The 17,013-nt window shown below is 42.9% G+C and overlaps 1 protein-coding gene and 1 long non-coding RNA gene across 5 annotated transcripts in view; one reads left to right on the forward strand and one right to left on the reverse strand.

The window, feature by feature from the left end:
- The first annotated feature begins 347 nt into the window (after nucleotides 1-347).
- Nucleotides 348-17,013, forward strand: part of EVA1C (eva-1 homolog C) — a 44,600-nt gene continuing 27,934 nt past the window's right edge. Inside the window, exon 1 of one of the 4 annotated variants that reach the window (XM_053386595.1) lies at nucleotides 348-1,134. In XM_053386595.1, coding sequence (XP_053242570.1) covers nucleotides 513-1,134 — 622 coding nt within the window. In that variant the 5' untranslated portion in view covers nucleotides 348-512. The remainder of the gene's footprint in view (nucleotides 1,135-17,013) is intronic. The other 3 variants (XM_053386594.1, XM_053386593.1, XM_053386596.1) reach the window with 3 other exon arrangements.
- Nucleotides 4,792-7,786, reverse strand: LOC128412973 (uncharacterized). The gene is made up of 3 exons (XR_008330210.1): nucleotides 7,541-7,786; nucleotides 6,665-6,743; nucleotides 4,792-6,405 (listed from the first exon to the last, which is right to left on the reverse strand). It is a non-coding gene; the product is annotated as an uncharacterized LOC128412973 (long non-coding RNA).

The following is a 17,013-nucleotide window of genomic DNA, read 5'->3' on the forward strand; positions in this document are numbered from 1 at the left end:
GCAGCCCTAGTTCCATTTTCACCTGCTTGCTGGTGCACAATGCAATCCTATATATGTCTACTCAGAAACAAGCCTCAGTGAGTTCCAAGTGGAATTACGCCCAGCCCTTCCTAGGAAGGCCCTTCCTAAACAAATCCGTCAAGGTAACCTACTGAGCTATCCAGGCTGATAAAGATAAACCAGTTAAGAACAAAAGAATAAGTATAATAATATTCACACGTGCGCACCAAAACCATAACCTCCCCAGACGTTCGACGCAGAAGGCTTTAATTGGCGGCGTCTTCCGCCTGAAAGTTACCAGATCCTGGTCCTCGCTTTCAAAGCAGCAGCAGCAGCCGCAGCCGTCCTCAGAATGGCTGTGGCGTTTTCCTTTTATTTATTCGCTGCTGTGCTAAGTGCCTTCCGTGCTAATCTTGCAAACTTTTGGGGGAAAGGGGGAAGTTGAGGGGCGGGAATGGCAAAGCCGTGAGAGAGAGAGCGCAGACAGGAATGAGGCTGAGAGGGAGCAGGTGATGTATACTAATCGGGACGAGGGCTGGGAGGTGCTGCGTGGTCGGCACCCAACGACTGACTGGCTGGCTGGCTGGCGTTGGCTTTTCGACGCCAGTGCCAGCGGCGGCTCTTCCCTTTCGCTGCCACCCCTGCGCGCGCGCTCTCTCTCTCTCTCTCTCTCTCTCTCTCTCTCTCTCACACACACACACACACACACACACACACACTCAGCGTCTCACACGCACTTCACTTTTCCAGCCGGGGGCCAGTCAGTGCTCGCTGAGAGGGACTTCCTCTTCAGGGAAAGAAGCTGCGCGGGGACTTTTTCCCTTTCCCTGTCAGGAGCCTTGCCCTTTCCTTCGCTGGCTGAGGCAGCGGCTGCGGCGTCCCCATTCCCAGGAAGGACAGGGACGCACACTCTTTCTTTCTTTCTTTCTCTCTTTCTCGGCTGGGGGCCGGAGCCGTCATGTGACCGGCTTGGGCTGCAGGGACCCCCCGCCTCCCTCCGCGCCATGAGTGAATTGGAGGCTGCTGGGCAGCATCCAAGCCGGCGCCAGGTAGAGCTCAGGCTGCCGCTCAGTCTCCTTTCCTGCCTGCTCCTGGTCTGGACCAAAGAGATCGCGGCGCTGGCGGACTTCTCAGGTAAGGGCAACAACCGCTGCGCCGGGTGGGCGACTGGCCAGCCCAGTCTCAGCCGCATCGCCAGGCAGGGCAGCCAGCAGGCAGGTGGGCGCGGGCAGCACCAGCGAGGGGAGCCTCCCTCTGAAACGGGCTGGATGGTTCAACAGCTGGCATATAGGCACACTGCAGGGACGGTGGTTTTCCTTTTTCTTCACCTAAGGCAGGAAATTCAACAGGTACCTGATTCCTTCTGCACAGAATTAAGTACAAAACTTTACTCCATAGTGCAACTACTTAAGGCTGTATTGGGGGGAAGGGAAGATCAATTCTAATACAAATGTATTGATATATTTTGCTTAATACTTAAACCCATGCTCAGCTTATTTAGTTTTTTGCAACCTCATTCAGGAGAGAGAGAAGGGTTTTGCCAGGTGAACACAAAACATTTCCAAGAAAAACCAACTTCATTAGAGATCTTGAACTGATAATGCTTTTGAAGTCCATTCCCAAAGCTGCCAGGTGCTGTACATTAGCTAGGGTTGCTATACTCATTACTTGGAGAATCCACTGTGTCTTACCATAGGCAAAATAATGTTCTGCCCACCATTTAATCCCCACAACCAACACCTATGGAACTGGAAGTGTAGGTGGATTCCCATTGAACCTGAACCAAGATCCATTTCATTTTATAAAAGGGAGTACTGGATGTGCTTCATTGGTAGACTGCATGCTGTGAATGAAGATGAACTCTCTGGAATGCTTAGCTGCTGTGGTATAGAAAACCCCCATATTGCTGCCTACGTCATTTTGACAGCTGAGCTTGTGCCAGCCCCGGTACATGGGGCCCATAGGGATGGGATGCAGTGAATGAATACATGTGATCCTGAAGAAGTGACCAGATACATGGTGTGCAGCTGCTTGCTTAGGCGTGTGTGTGTGAGTCTTTAGGTAGCTCAAGGCCAGGAAGGAAGGCTGCAGCCTAGAATAGTATCACTGTAAGTGGGTGCAGGTTCATGGCTAGACTAGAATGGCTCATCAAGGGTAGAGGATGTGCTTTGAAAGATTTGCCATTCATGCTTAAGAAAGCTACATTCATAAGTAAATGTCCTGGAAGATATAATCTGCAGGAGCCCAGACTAGGGGCACAATAGACAAGATCATGGTGTATGAATTATTTGCTGCTGAAAACTCTTCAGAACTAGTCAGAAAGCTTTAAAAACCAACAAACACACCAGCACAGAACCAAAGAATGCTATTTTAGTACTTGCTGTTGTGTGCAGAATGAAAATTCTAGCCAACTTAAGAAACCTAAACATGAAACAAGGCAGAAATTATTTTGAATTAATTTAGACTGAAATAGCATCATACTGGTGATCTTGTATATGTGCTCTATGAATTATAAAACTTTGAAATTATGAATAGCATTGTTCTAAGCATATGATAGAATTGTTATACTGACATTATTGCCCCAATTTAGATACAATGATATATGTATGTTCCTCTGAGTCACTTTCAACTCTACGATTTTATGACTCTTACGATTCTATGTTTAACCGAGTTACCTGAATTGTGGATAAATAGATACAGTACTCAATACTGTACATGGTTTGCTCAGAGGTCAGTCACATTGAGTTAAATGAGACTAACACCTAAGTAAGTATGCGTAGGACTACTGTGTTGATCAGTGAAAGGTTAAGGTGTTTAAACTGGGGTTGGGGTTTCACAGCAACTGGAATACTTAAAACACAGCAGAGGAATAAGGCATTCAGTACTGTTTTCGTGGGACTTGCTGACAAATATTATTATTATTACTATTACACCAAAACAGGCTTCTAGAGAAACCATTAGCATGGCTTAAGTGTACCAAAACTCAGACCTCCACTATGAAGCCAAAGGGCAAATATGAGTCAATGGGAATTCAAAGATTTTCCTCACCCACACACAAGCATTAAAAAAGATCCATGTATTAACACTGTAGCCTTGAAAAGGAACACAACTTAATCAAGACTGCTAGATCTGCACAGGAAATGGACAATAAGAACATGGTTCTTATTCTTCCCCTCCCCCCTGAAAGTAACATTACAGCACTACAAGGCTTTGGTAATTAATAAGTACCTTAAATAAAATATAAAAGAGAAAGCATAAGAGACAGCCTAGTGCCACTTTTCAAGATTTAGTCTCTGCCTTGCTATGCTGCAGGCAGCTTTTAAAAAAATTACTCCTATGATCGGAGTTTCCTAGCTGGTTGCCAGAATTATATTTATGGCCCGCATCGGCAATCTGGCAAACCCTGAAATGAATGGGATCAAAGTTAATTGCAACTAGCTTGATTTCAATGGGATTTAAGCCTAAATTAAGGGCCAAACTAGATGTGATCCATGCCACATAATTTGGCTTTGTGTAGCTGCTTTTTGTTTAACAAAATTGTCAATAGGAACTTTCCTCCCATTGCAAATAGCAAGCAAAGATGGAGGCTGATTCCTATCATGTCAGGGTTAAAGCCAGCTCCCCTACCACAATGCCATGGCCCCAATCCAGCTCAGCCTTCACCCTGGGCTATTTGTTAAAAATAAACTGCACAAGGCTACTGCTACATGGCAAATATTACATGTAGTTCTTTTGTACTGAGCTCTGTAAAAGCTGCAGAACTGCTTGAGCCAGTAACATAAGGTCTAATGATGGACCAGTGCAAATTTGAATGTGAAATGATCCCTTGCATTGAAAGAAAGGTTATCATCATTTCCTTGAGCTACAACCTCTATACATGCAATACATGTAAGACTGGGTTGTACGTCTTTAAAAAGGTAAAGGACAAGGACCCCTGACAGTCCAGTCGCGGACGACTCTGGGGTTGCGACGCTCATCTCGCTTTACTGGCTGAGGGAGCCGACTTTTGTCCGCAGACAGTTTTTCCGGGTCATGTGGCCAGCATGATTAAGCCACTTCTGGCGAAACCAGAGCAACGCACAGAAATGCCATTTACCTTCCCGCCAGATTTATCCCACCTATTTATCTACTTGCATTTTTGGCATGCTTTTGAACCGCTAGGTTGGCGAGAGCTGGGACAGAACAATGAGAGCTTACCCTGTTGCGGGGATTCGAACTGCCAACCTTCCTATCGGCAAGTCCTAGGCTCAGTGGTTTAGACCACAGCGCCACCCGCATATTACTTGCATATAATTCCAGGATAGAGAATATTGGATATGATCCAATATTCCAACACCAGGATTTGATTATAAACTATGATGCTATGCTGGCATGCATTGCAGGGTATTTTATTTGGCACTGCACATGGATGTACTAGAGTAAATACTCATAAACAATGTGCCAAGTTTTCTTTCTTTCTTTCTTTCTTTCTTTCCTTTCTTTCTTTCTTTCTTTCTTTCCAATAGGACTCTGGTTTTGAAGTGCCTAAGGTTATAGTTCTTGGAAACAATCTCTGTTTAAATTAGTGGAACTTACTGTTCCAGCAGGACAGTCCTATGGTCCCAGTATGCTGAGTAGCCACTAAACTAGGACTAACATTGACATAACATTGTCATTGCCAAACCAGCAGCAGAGTCAACACCACAACAATAACTTGAGCAACAAACGCTTAATGTAGCAACATTGACCATAGTAACCTTACTATGTAATACCTCCATAGTAACCTTAGCAACTCCACAACCAACTACTGATGACATCCTCATGTTATCTATGTGCAAGGGCACCCACCAGAATGCAGCAACCACATCCTCGCCTTATCAAGTATAAACAAAGTGCAGAAGCATGCTCCAAGGAGTAGAGAACTGCACAATCTATGGCCTGAATTGCCAGGAGGAATGTGTGTAGAATACAGAGGCTCCCCAGAAAAAGAGTTCAAGTCCTGCTGGGGTGCCAATGATTTCATACACATGCAATTTTAATGTTGCACAGAGCATGTACATGTGCACACAGACACATGGAGCTGAAGGAAGCCTATAAGTGGGATCTAGGAAGTTGGTCAGAATTAAGAGGGTAAGTCTGAGTCAGTGAAGATTGTAGTAGCCCAGGCAAAGTCCCAGCCTGAAACCTTACTATTAAGGCAAATCAAAGGCCAGTCTGGATGCTTGGAGCTCATCCAGTACCTGCAATTGCTTTATTGTTGTGACTGGAGGGGGAAATGGTGGGTATGTGAGGCATTTTTTGTGGGCATAATGCTATGCCATTGGGACTTTTTTCATCAGTTCCGGCACCTTTCAGGTGGATGCCATTGCCATTATAAGAGAACAAGGAAGGTGTTCATGGTGAGTTCTGGCACCTCTTTTCCTATAAAAATAGCAGGGTATGCCATCATAATTGGTAGGATCAACCACTGAATGAATATAGGATTCTGGCTAAGGTTCATTTCTGCCTCTCTCCAGTGGCCTCTCACACTGCGAAGGAATCACTACACAGACATTATTTACTGACAGCATAGCTCTGTGGTTTGCCAAAGAGCTTTGAAGTATCCTGTACTACCCAGGGGGCATAACCTGAAGTTAGGATTGCCTGAGGGCACTCTCAGGCTACTTATTTATAATGTATAGAGATTCCCCTACATCAGCGGGGCTATTCTGAAGTAAAAATATTGTGAGCAGTAGCTTAATGATTATGGAAATCAAATACTTGTTCCTAAATTATGTACATGCTTGTTCACACATTCTCAGTTGGAGGGTGGAATTCAGAGTTTTCAACCTGCAGTAACTGTTGACTTATAGGGAAAATAGATACATATTTATAGAGAACACTATTTATGTTTAAAATAAAATGATTTGAATATGAAAATTTCTATATGTACTGGGGGGGGGAGCAGGGGAAGGAGGGAGGGAAGTCCTGTTGCAAGTGGAAATCCTGGTACTGACAAGATGGTTACTTAGCACTGCATTGGATACAATCCAGTTGCTATAATTAAAAAAGAAATACACCTTACCACTTTGAGGAAGACTGTGACTAGGTCACTCAGTCTGCTTCAAGCCCCTGCTGTCCCTCCCTTTAACTCAGACTTGGACATGGCAGCCCTTAAACAGAGGACTGTCCTCTGTGAAGTAGGACATGTGGCCACCCTAATAGCATGCTCAGAAAAATACAGATTGCATTATCAAAGTCAAATCAGCATCTAGACTACATTTTGAAATGGGATACTTACTGCACCAACTATTTTGTGATTGGATTTCATGGGAAAGTCTTCCGTTGACTGCTATGAGCTGGTAAACACTGTAGGCCTTGCCGCAAGCTCCTCCTGCATATGCTGTCCTTCCGAAGGCTGCAATCTGCAGACCCATAACATGATGCCTGTTTTTCGGATAAAAAATGGTGCATAGAACTATTGAAGCATTGATCTGCTCAGCGGGAATTAACCTTCTTTATAAGAGAGAGAAGTTATGCCCCAAATAGGCATACAAGTCTTTCGGTTATAAGATTTTTAAAAAAATACATAAATGTAATCCTTAGTTTTAACCAAGCAGAGTTAGAAGTCAAATACTCTTTGCCTCTTAAAGAATTACAAACAGCGCTACAGTATTATAAATATTTAGCATCTAAAGTTGCTGACCTGCCTCAAACTTTCTCTTCCTTTTTCAGCAGCAGAGGGTAGATTTTCATAAGCTCGGCTGAGTTTGTGAAAGCAAATCCTTTTAAAGAGACAGTCTCTAACAATGAGTGCAGTTAGTGATACCAAGTGTCATTGATCTCTCTCTCTCTCTCTCTCTCTCTCTCTCTCTCTCTCTGTCTCTCTCTCACACACACACACATGAACAGCAGCTTAATGATTTTGAAAATCAAATACTTGTTCCTAAATTATGTAAATGTCTGTTCACATACTCTCAGTTGGGGGAGAGGGTCCAGAGTTTTCATCCTGCAGTAACTGTTGACTTATAGGGAAAATAAATACATATTTCTAGAGAACACCATTAATGTTTAAAATAAAATGATTTAAATATGAAAAAATATATGTACTTGGAGGGGGGAAAGCGGGGGACATATGTGTGTGTGTGTGCATGCACACATTTTTTGGTTAAGAAAAACTGTAAAACTTCATCTGACAGCAAAATCCTTAGGTGATGCAATTAACCTGTACTTGGAAAAAATAAATAAAAATTACAGTTTGAGAAATTCAAAGAGTTAATCAATTGTGGAACAGTTATCTGTAACAGGTTCCAGTAATGAGAGATTAATGGTGCACATAGAGTTGGGGGGGGGGGAAACCTTGCTTAAGCCCTTTCTTCTCTGCACAGATCTTGAGCTTTCAAATTAAGATTATCAAGTGGCATACTTTCCTGGGTCATTGATTTTTCCATCAGTACTGTATCTCAGCAGACTTGGTACTGGACTCCTCACCCCAACACTTACCATCACCACTCTACAAAAAATTATTTGCCTGCTGTGACAGCTGGATGAAATGATTGCAGATTTAATTACTTTTGCTCACTTTTGAAACATGTGAAGTTCAACTGTTAGCCTGAATGTGGTTCATGTATTAAAGACAAAATACCCACTTTTCAGAGGCCTAAGGAACAGATACCATTTACATCACCATTTGCAAAGGATGTGTTAAACAAGACTATTTAATACTGTACAGGTTGTTGCTGGCGTGTCAGTTCAGAAGATTGAACACATTTTTAAACAGCAGAAGTTGATACAATAAGTTTATCACTTTCTTTCTATCTCCAAGGTTGCAAACTGTAGATTTTACTTGAAAACAGTAGTGTAATTGAAATCATTGTTACTTAGAGTACATTTTGCATTCTGATCCTAAAACATTGATTAGAAGTAATCCCAGAAGATTTAAATCGGTTTTACTTTCAGGTTAAGCACAATTAAGGCCAGTTTTTTCTTCCTTTGTGATTTCCACATACACATACTTCGGAAGTTCTGCTGAAATTTCTAGGCTCTATTTCCAAGGATATGTGTTTAGGGGAAAGTGTCTCTTGTAATGTTTGAAGGGATGTATATGGTTGTTAGGCAGTTTATGACATACAGCAGCTGCCCATCTCTGTACCTGTGATGCACGGGTCATATTCTGCCATTGTTTTGGCAGTTTTTCTATAGAGACTGATCTCCATGAATGAAAATGTGATCTATAAAGTTACATAGCATCTTTACTTGCAGAACCTACATAAACTACATCCCTGCTAGTTGTGCATTCATATTCTTACTATTATGTTCCACCCAGTTTGCAAAAAATGTACATGTGTCTTATAAGAGGATCATCGTTCTTGCAGTTTGCACTTTTTTGAAAATCCAAGTATCTAACAATTCAGACATTTCTTTAAAAAACAACAACTGGAGAAAGAAAGCTGGATTCAGATCAGAAAAGAGCTGACATCATATGCATGCGAAAAATGAGAAGTACTATTATTCACTATATTTGAATTCCAAAGAAACAAAGATCCATATGTAATCCATACATCTTCATTATTTGTTGCTATTATAATAATGCATCCCATATGTGCCAGGAATTACAAAATAGTGTACAGATCTCTTTTGAAATTTTGTTTCCCATTTGTTGTAATAACTGATTTGATGTGCTTACACATTTTTGAAAGAAGAATGAAATGGTAGAACATTGAGCAAATGCTTGATTCTTAGTCGTTTACTAAGGCTGCAATATTTTGCACACGTAACTGAAATGAGTAGGACTTACCGGTACTTTTGAGTTAACATGCATTGGATTGCTCTGTAAATGTGGTTTATTTGTTGAACTCGGTGTTTTTCTCTTTGATCCCATGCCACTGGTCATCTCAAGCACTACAACTGCTGCTCTGTGACTCCCATTCATTTCAATAGGACTTCCTTTTGTTTCTTGGGAATACATTCCTCTGCTAACTGCAGCGGACACCACTCTGGCAAGAGGGACACATATTACGTTCCTGTGCAGAGGCAGAGAAATGGCAGAGAAATGCAATTCAGTTCACATTTAAAGATGAACCTAATTCACTCTTTCTGAAACAATATGCAAACTGAAACACAGCTATCATCTGAAACTTGTACTTATCCAAATTTTGCAGTGCGATTTCCGAGCCAAGAAATGTGTGCAGAAAATACATACGCTAAAGTAAGGTGTCATAAAATGTATATATTAGTAGAAACAACATGCAAAATGTATTATATTAGGGGAAATTGTTTTGCATAAAAGTATGTATTATGCATAACTGCATATTAAAAATATGCTTATTAGGAGAAACACACGCTGAAATGCTGAATAATTTTCACATGGGCTTCTTTGCTAAAAAATTGCAAACTGTGGGAAAGTAGAAAACTGAACCTAAGATTGGAAAAATGAGAAACCCTATACTGTGCAGGCGGCTGTCATCACATTATGCATCTCCATGATACTGCCTGTGGCCTCTGGGAACCTGAAATGTTAGCTTGGAGACTTTCACAATATAATAGTAGCCATCTATGCTGAAAGATCTTCCATACATTACAATTGGCATCTGGGTAGCTCATCATGGGAAGCTATTTTCAGTGGCATTCCTCTAGCCAAAGGAATGCATAAGCATATGAAGTGGTCTAATGTTGAGTCAGATTACTGGTCCATGAAGCACAGTACAGTGCCTGGTCTGACTGGTAGTACTTCTCCATGCTTTGGGGCAAAAGCCTTTTCCTGTGCTACAGGAATTGCGGTGCAAAGCACTATCATTGAGCCATATGTTCCAGAAATCTAGTATGGGATAATATCCACCTAAAAAAGATTCAGCCTGTAAATAATTTTCCTTAAGATCTGCAATATATCCTTGCAGGTATACCTGAAGAACTGACCTTTTAACTACTTAATTATTAATTAAACTACTTTAACTATTTAATAGATACAGGTTTGGCTTAGTTCAGTGCCACTTCTTAAATGACACTTAAACACACATATATACTGCCTGCTCTGTAACACACATCCAAGTAGTGTGCAAAATGCAAATACAATATATTTTAAATATATATATAATAAATTTAAACCAAAAGCTTAAAATCACTGGCATTATGAGCCACCAAACACCAAGGTGAATAAGTTGGTTTTCAGCATGAACCTCAACTGCAGATTCAGCACATGCTTGGTTTCAGGGTGAGGGGGTTGGGAAAGGCTATTCCAGAGGGTGGGTACCACCACAGAAAATACCTTTTTCCTGGCTGGTTGTTGCCGGATGCATGTCCTTGGCTATGGTACACCTGCACACACCAGGAAACTTATTGGAAAAGGTCTCCTAGCCTTGGCCAACTTGGGCAATATGGGTCAGGTTAAGCACAATTACTTTTTTCATTCTTCTTAATCAGTGTGGTATGAAGATCATCCTGCAAGGAAAGGGACAAAAGTAAAGAGAGGGACAGCATGCAGTAGCTTAGGACATTCTGATTCCAAATGGAAAAGGACTGTTGAAGATGCCAGGAAGCAGGGGATGGAAATAATGAGTCTATAGAATGAGGAAGGCTATTTAAACAAAGGCCAGTGCACAGAGGTGATAATCCCGTCATGTAGTGTCCTAGAGATACTAGGCTGTTCCTTTGAAATTTGCCGTACTGTTCTACCAAGACAAAAGGTGGCATGTTCCACATGCCAAGCCTTAAACCTTGGCTGGGTTTGAAAGAATGCAATGACAGATAACAGTTTGCATAATTTAAATAAATATTTTCTGTATTGAATTTTATCTAGGCAGGCATACCAACTGTATTTTGCCTATTCAGTCCTGTTGATTCTTCCTTCCTCCACTCCTACTTAGAAGAGGTATTAACATCATATTATGGGGAAAGCGACTGTTAAATGTTCTAAGGTGAACAAAAGACTGCGTTCTTGGCTCAGGTTCAACTGTAGTGTAATTCAATGTTATCTTTGGTTCAGAACAATTACACCAGATATAGAGACACTTGACTTTGGACATGAGTGTGTTCAAAGGCAATGCTGAAGTAATCCACATGGCATATTATACCTCAAGATGGCGGCGCGCATAGACGCTGCGGCTTAGTGCTCTCCCTTAGCGTTTTGTTTTGTTTTTATTATTTTTATTATTTTTGCTTGGTCCGAGTATGTCTGACCGGGCAAGAAAGATTTACAGCAGGCAGGAACTTCTGAAGGTCGGGTTACAGTGTGAACGAGCTGTAAGAGCTGATTATTTTCGCCCAGATAACGTTCCGGTGGGAGTAGCCAGGCCGCCGGGCTCTCCATGGATTACTATGCCTCCAGGGAGGAGGCGAAGGCGGCGTAGAGACAGGAGGCAAAGGCGGGGTTGTCGGGCTGGCGTCCTGGTAAGATTACAGAGGAGTCCATCTAAACCACCACTCCCCAGCATATTTCTTGCCAATGTGAGATCTCTTGCCAACAAGATGGATGAATTGAGGTTGCAGGCAGCAAAGAACAGCCTTGTAAAAGATTGCTGCGTTTTATTTGTCATTGAGACATGGCTTCAACCGTCCATACCAGACACAGCTATTCAGTTGGAAGGCTGGGTGGTACATCGTCATGACCGAGGCATGGACTTCGGAAAAACCAGAGGAGGGGGGCTGTGCGTATATGTGAACAAATGCTGGTCCAATAATTCTAAGATTGTGGGCAGTCACTGTTCACCGGATTTGGAATATGTGGCTGTTAAATGTAGACCAGCCTATCTCCCTAGGGAGTTTACAGCTGTTATGTTAACTGGTGTGTACGTGCCACCAGATGCCAATGCCAACTTGGCTTTGGGATGCCTGCAGAGCCTTATCAGCAGCCAGCAAGACAAGTATCCTGAAGCTGTGCACATCATTGCGGGAGACTTCAACCATGTAGAACTTAAAACAGTGCTCCCAACGCTCTATCAGCATGTGAAATGTCCCACAAGAGGGGACAAGACACTAGATAAAGTTTATTCGAATGTAAATCACGGCTATAGGGCTTTACAGCTGCCACACTTGGGCCAGTCCGACCATATGTCTTTGTTCCTGGTACCAGCATATATCCCACTCAGGAAACGGGCTCCCACAATATTAAAATCTGTTAAAATCTGGCCTGAAGGTGCTATTCACCAGCTGCAGGACTGTTTTGAGAGAACTAATTGGGATATTTTCGATCGTTCAGACCTGGAGGAGCACACGGCGGCAGTTCTGTGCTATATCAATCACTGCACAGACACTGTCACAGTAAACAAATCCATCCGGTTTTATCCCAATCAGAAACCCTGGATGAATAGAGAGGTCCAGGGCCTGTTGCGGGAAAGGAACAGGGCTTTCAGGTCAGGCGAGGTGCAGCTTTACAGTGTGGCAAGAGCAAACTTGAAGAGGGGTATTCGACAGGCAAAACGGGATTATAGGCTGAGGATTGAGGACAATTTAAGGAGCAACAACACAAGACAGATGTGGCAGGGGATTCAGCACATTACCAACTACAAACCTAACCTTGGTGCTGTCGACGGTGACCCTTTGCTGGCGGAGGAGCTTAACCTCTTCTTTGCTCGCTTCGAGAAGGAGCCACCTGAGACGCCGGTATTACAGCCACCAGCCCATAGGGGCCCCTCATTCACGGTAGAGGAGCATGAGGTGAGAAAGGTATTGAGGATGGTGAATCCGAGGAAGGCGGCTGGACCTGATGGCATCACTGGAAAGGTGTTGAAGGGCTGTGCGGATCAGCTGGCGAGGGTCTTTACTAAGATCTTCAACAAGTCCTTACACCAGTCTATTGTCCCACCCTGCCTGAAGTCGTCAACTATTGTCCCTCTGCCTAAAAAATCCACAAGCAGTAGTTTGAACGACTACAGACCAGTTGCACTGACTCCAATCATCATGAAGTGTTTTGAGAAACTGATGCGCCGTCATATTATTTCCTGTCTTCCATCAACTTTTGACAACTACCAGTTTGCATACAGGGCAAATAGATCCACAGAGGACGCTATCACCACCACTCTCCATGCTGCTCTGTCCCATCTGGAGCAGCCGGGGAGTTATGTGAGGCTGCTGTTTGTGGACTTTAGCTCAGCTTTTAACACTATCCTCCCCCATAGACTGGTGTCCAAGCTAGAGGCGATTGGACTCTCCAACTCCACCTGTCTCTGGGTTTTGGATTTTTTGTCAGAACGTTCTCAGAGGGTTAGAGTGGGGTCACATATGTCCACAGCCCTTAGCCTTAACACCGGCTCACCACAGGGTTGTGTGTTGAGTCCCCTGCTCTATGCTCTCTATACGTATGACTGTACAGCCACCTATTCCAGCAACAAAATCATCAAGTTTGCTGATGACACTACGGTGGTAGGGCTCATTTCAGGAGGGGATGAGTCCGCCTATCGGGACGAGGTGGAGCGGCTCTGTGTTTGGTGTGGAGAGAACAATCTGGCTCTTAATACGGCTAAGACCAAGGAATTAGTGGTGGATTACAGGAAAAAAAAGGCGGACATTCAGCCCTTGCATATCAATGGGGAACGGGTGGAGAGGGTGGCGGAATTCAGGTTTTTGGGAGTAACTATCGATCAGGGCATGACTTGGAGCGCAAATACCACTGCTCTGGTGAAGAAGGCCCAGCAGAGAATTTATTTCCTCAGACTTTTAAAGAAGAACAATCTGAGTGAGAGACTGCTGGTGTCCTTCTACCGAGGCTCCATAGAGAGCATTCTTACATACTGTATTTGTGCTTGGTTCTCCAGTTGTACAGCTAGGGAGAGGAAGGTGCTCCAGAAGGTCATAACCACAGCACAAAGGATTATTGGTCAACCTCTCCCATCTTTGGAAGAATTGTACGGTTCCCGTTGTCTTAGGAAAGCAAACAACATCCTGCAGGATTCATCTCACCCGGGATACAGTCTGTTTGCACTACTGCCTTCTGGCAGGAGATATAGAAACATCAAGTCAAGGACAAATAGACTGAAAAACAGTTTTTACCCGAGAGCTGTGGCCCTTTTGAATGCTGTAACTCGATAGTGTGACCTGGGAGATTGATGGGTGTGGGTGTGGCTGGAATGTGGTTTGTTGGTTGTTGTTGTTGTTTTGCTTTTGTTGTTTTTAAGGGATGGCATCCAATTTCGTTGCACTTGTGCAATGTTGCACGTGTGTAATGACAATAAAGAATCTATCTATCTATCTATGTTACATGTGTTGTTCAAAAATTTGGAACCTATAGAGAAATTATATACTACACAGCTGCAAACCCTGCAAAAGAGATGCTAATGCAACATGTTTTATATTTTTCACCACAGCAGTTCCCACTGCCAAAGTGAGAAAGCACTGAACAGCAGCTTCACTTGTTAGTCAAAGTTGCTGTAGCAAAAGGAATCAAGCACAGTTCTGGTGTGCACACACACTGCTTTTTGGATTGTGGCCGCATGTGGATTTTTCTGAACTAAAAAAACCTACAACTTTTGTTGTCTGCACTGCTGCTCAGCAACAGATATTTGAGAACTGCACATTCTGATGATTGCCATTGAAAGCTAGACTTTCAAAGTGAACATCTATCTCCACATCACAAAGGGTTAAGACAATGCCAGCTACTGGCAAAATGCCTATATTTGAAAAGAAGACTATTGTATAGGAGTGCTTTCCCCTGTGTGGCAATGCTGCCCGTCCTGTTGCCACTGTGAGAATGTGCATTGACAACCCACACTGCAAGAATTTGAGTAATGTTTACAATCCACAGCGAAAACAGAAAAGAAGATGAAGATAAAGCGTTAGCATTGTGTGCTATTCTTGGCTGGCTCGCTAACAGAAGGACAGAGGAGCATGGGGAATATCAGAAAAATTAACCAATGCAAAATTTAAAAAGGGGGAGGAGTAAGTTCATAAAATAATATGAGAAACCATAATGTAGGCAAAGACTACTGATTTGCTGAGCAATTTTTTTATGCTAAACCGTAGAGATGGGGTCTCTAGCATGATGCCCTGGGACACCATGACACCCTCAAACAGCTGCCTTGGTGCCCATTAAGACACCTGTCCCTCCCATTTTTTTTATTTAAGTTGGCTTCTGTTGTTGTTAGGGTAGGGGTTGTTTATTTTTTCTCTGTTTTATTTGCTGTGGGATATATATAGGTGATTAGTCATTGGCAATTTCTGAACATCAGCTGTTTATCTTCTGTGAAATGGGTATTGTGTGGAGCCAATGAGTTTGTCAGATTTCCAAATGTGCCCATAGGCACAAAATGTTAGTGAACTCCTACTCTAGAGAATGCAGAATAGTGGTAGATACTGAGGGTTTCAGATCAAATGACACTTTTGTACTGACAATTTGGGTCTTATCCTGTCTAGTAAATTGTTCTCAACAGCAAAGACCCCATTACTGAGCAGAGAGAGCCCACTGGGTGGCATTCAACTAAGTTTTACTTAGAGCAGACTCTCTGAAATGACTAATTTAAGGCCATTAATTTCAATAGGTCTACTCTGAGTAAAACCTAGTTGAATCCCTCACACTGTATTTAATTCATTCAGTATCACAAATGTGAGGCACTGTGGAAAGGGGTAATAAAATTTATGTTACCATGTAGCCAGACAAGCTTTCTTTGAGGTTGCAGATTCCCTGCAATGAGTTGAAAAGCAGCTATGGCTTAACAGATCACCATCTGTATGTCCTCAGAGAACAAGGAAGGAGGGGAAAGTTTTATTACTGGTCTCATCCTTCCTTGCTGAAATGGCTGTCTTCTGAAATTGCCATGAATATTTCAATGGTAGTTGGCACAATTATTGAGGGGGAAAAGCTAAGGGCTTGATGGATGAGACTTTTAGGAGTATGGCTAACAGTCTATCTCACTCTTCAGTCTATTTTGATCTGAAGTAGATTGGCCTGTCGTAAAAAATAGATGGTAAATAGAGTGTGCATATTACAAAAACAAACCACCCACCACAGATTGAGGGCACTTACGTAATTCTCTGTACCTAGCCACGTTCATCTTCAGGCCCTCAAAATAAAAGGCTGTGAATGCTTGCTTTCTGTAAAAGTAATCTGTCACTAAGTGGTTGTCCTTATATATAGCAGGTACTGTTTATTTACTGCAGTGTACACAGTATTGCGGCAGTCCTTTTCAGAGGGGCAAAGTTAATCTGTGTGGATAAAGAATGCATGTTATTTGTCACTCATAACTCTGTTTTTAGAACATAAAGCCTTTAATTAGTACCCTGGATTGGACATTTTCTTTTCTTTGCAAGACTAAGATCACTTCAAAGGGTCCCAGAGTATCCTGATGTAAAAAATATATGCTCCAAAACCCTGATTTAGAAGGTTTTAAACTTTCTTTATTTAGAAGTAATATTTGTTCTTTTTATTGGGATTTACTTTCAAGTGAAAAATGACTAGGACTGTAGCCCAAGAAATGGCAAGTTGCCTGTCATTTTCCTTTCTCATCCTCACAGTCATGCTTACAGATGGCTGAGTGCGCATGCTCACCTTGCCAATGAAGTGTGTACCTCCTTCACCTGATGTCCTGCTCCCTCTGAGCATTGAGGGAAGGTGAAAGGTGGTTCCAGTTCCCGATAGTTTTGTGGCAAAGCCCTCCCTTGCCTCACCGTGACCCTCACCTGCCCTAGGTGTACTGCTTGCTGGGCCATTTGTTGCTGGCTGAAAATAGGTAGGCTGCAGCCCTTTAAAGAGCCCCTCTACACTTTGCTCTCTCCACATATGGATGGAACATGAGAACGGCCTCATCCTCAATGCATTCTAGGGGTCTGCCAAAGCAGTAACTGGTCTTGGGTGTATTTCCTGCCTTTGAAAGACTTTCTTTCATGCAGAATAAGTATTGCAGATACTGAGGCTCGGTGCCAGTTTCTGTATAGGATGTTCTTCAGTGTCCACCTCCACTCCCCCACCATGCCCTCCTTTATCCTCACAAGTAGTCATCCACTTGCCCAATTGGTACCAACTCCCCATCCCTAGAGGGGGGGAAAGGGGGGGACTTCCGGCCCTTGCTCTTCTCACTGCTTGCTTGTTTGCTTGGTTGGACTGTGCAGGTGAATGGGCAGGTAACAGCA

This window comes from Podarcis raffonei, chromosome 4, assembly GCF_027172205.1.
Source record: "Podarcis raffonei isolate rPodRaf1 chromosome 4, rPodRaf1.pri, whole genome shotgun sequence".
Classification (NCBI taxonomy): Eukaryota; Metazoa; Chordata; class Lepidosauria; order Squamata; family Lacertidae; genus Podarcis; species Podarcis raffonei.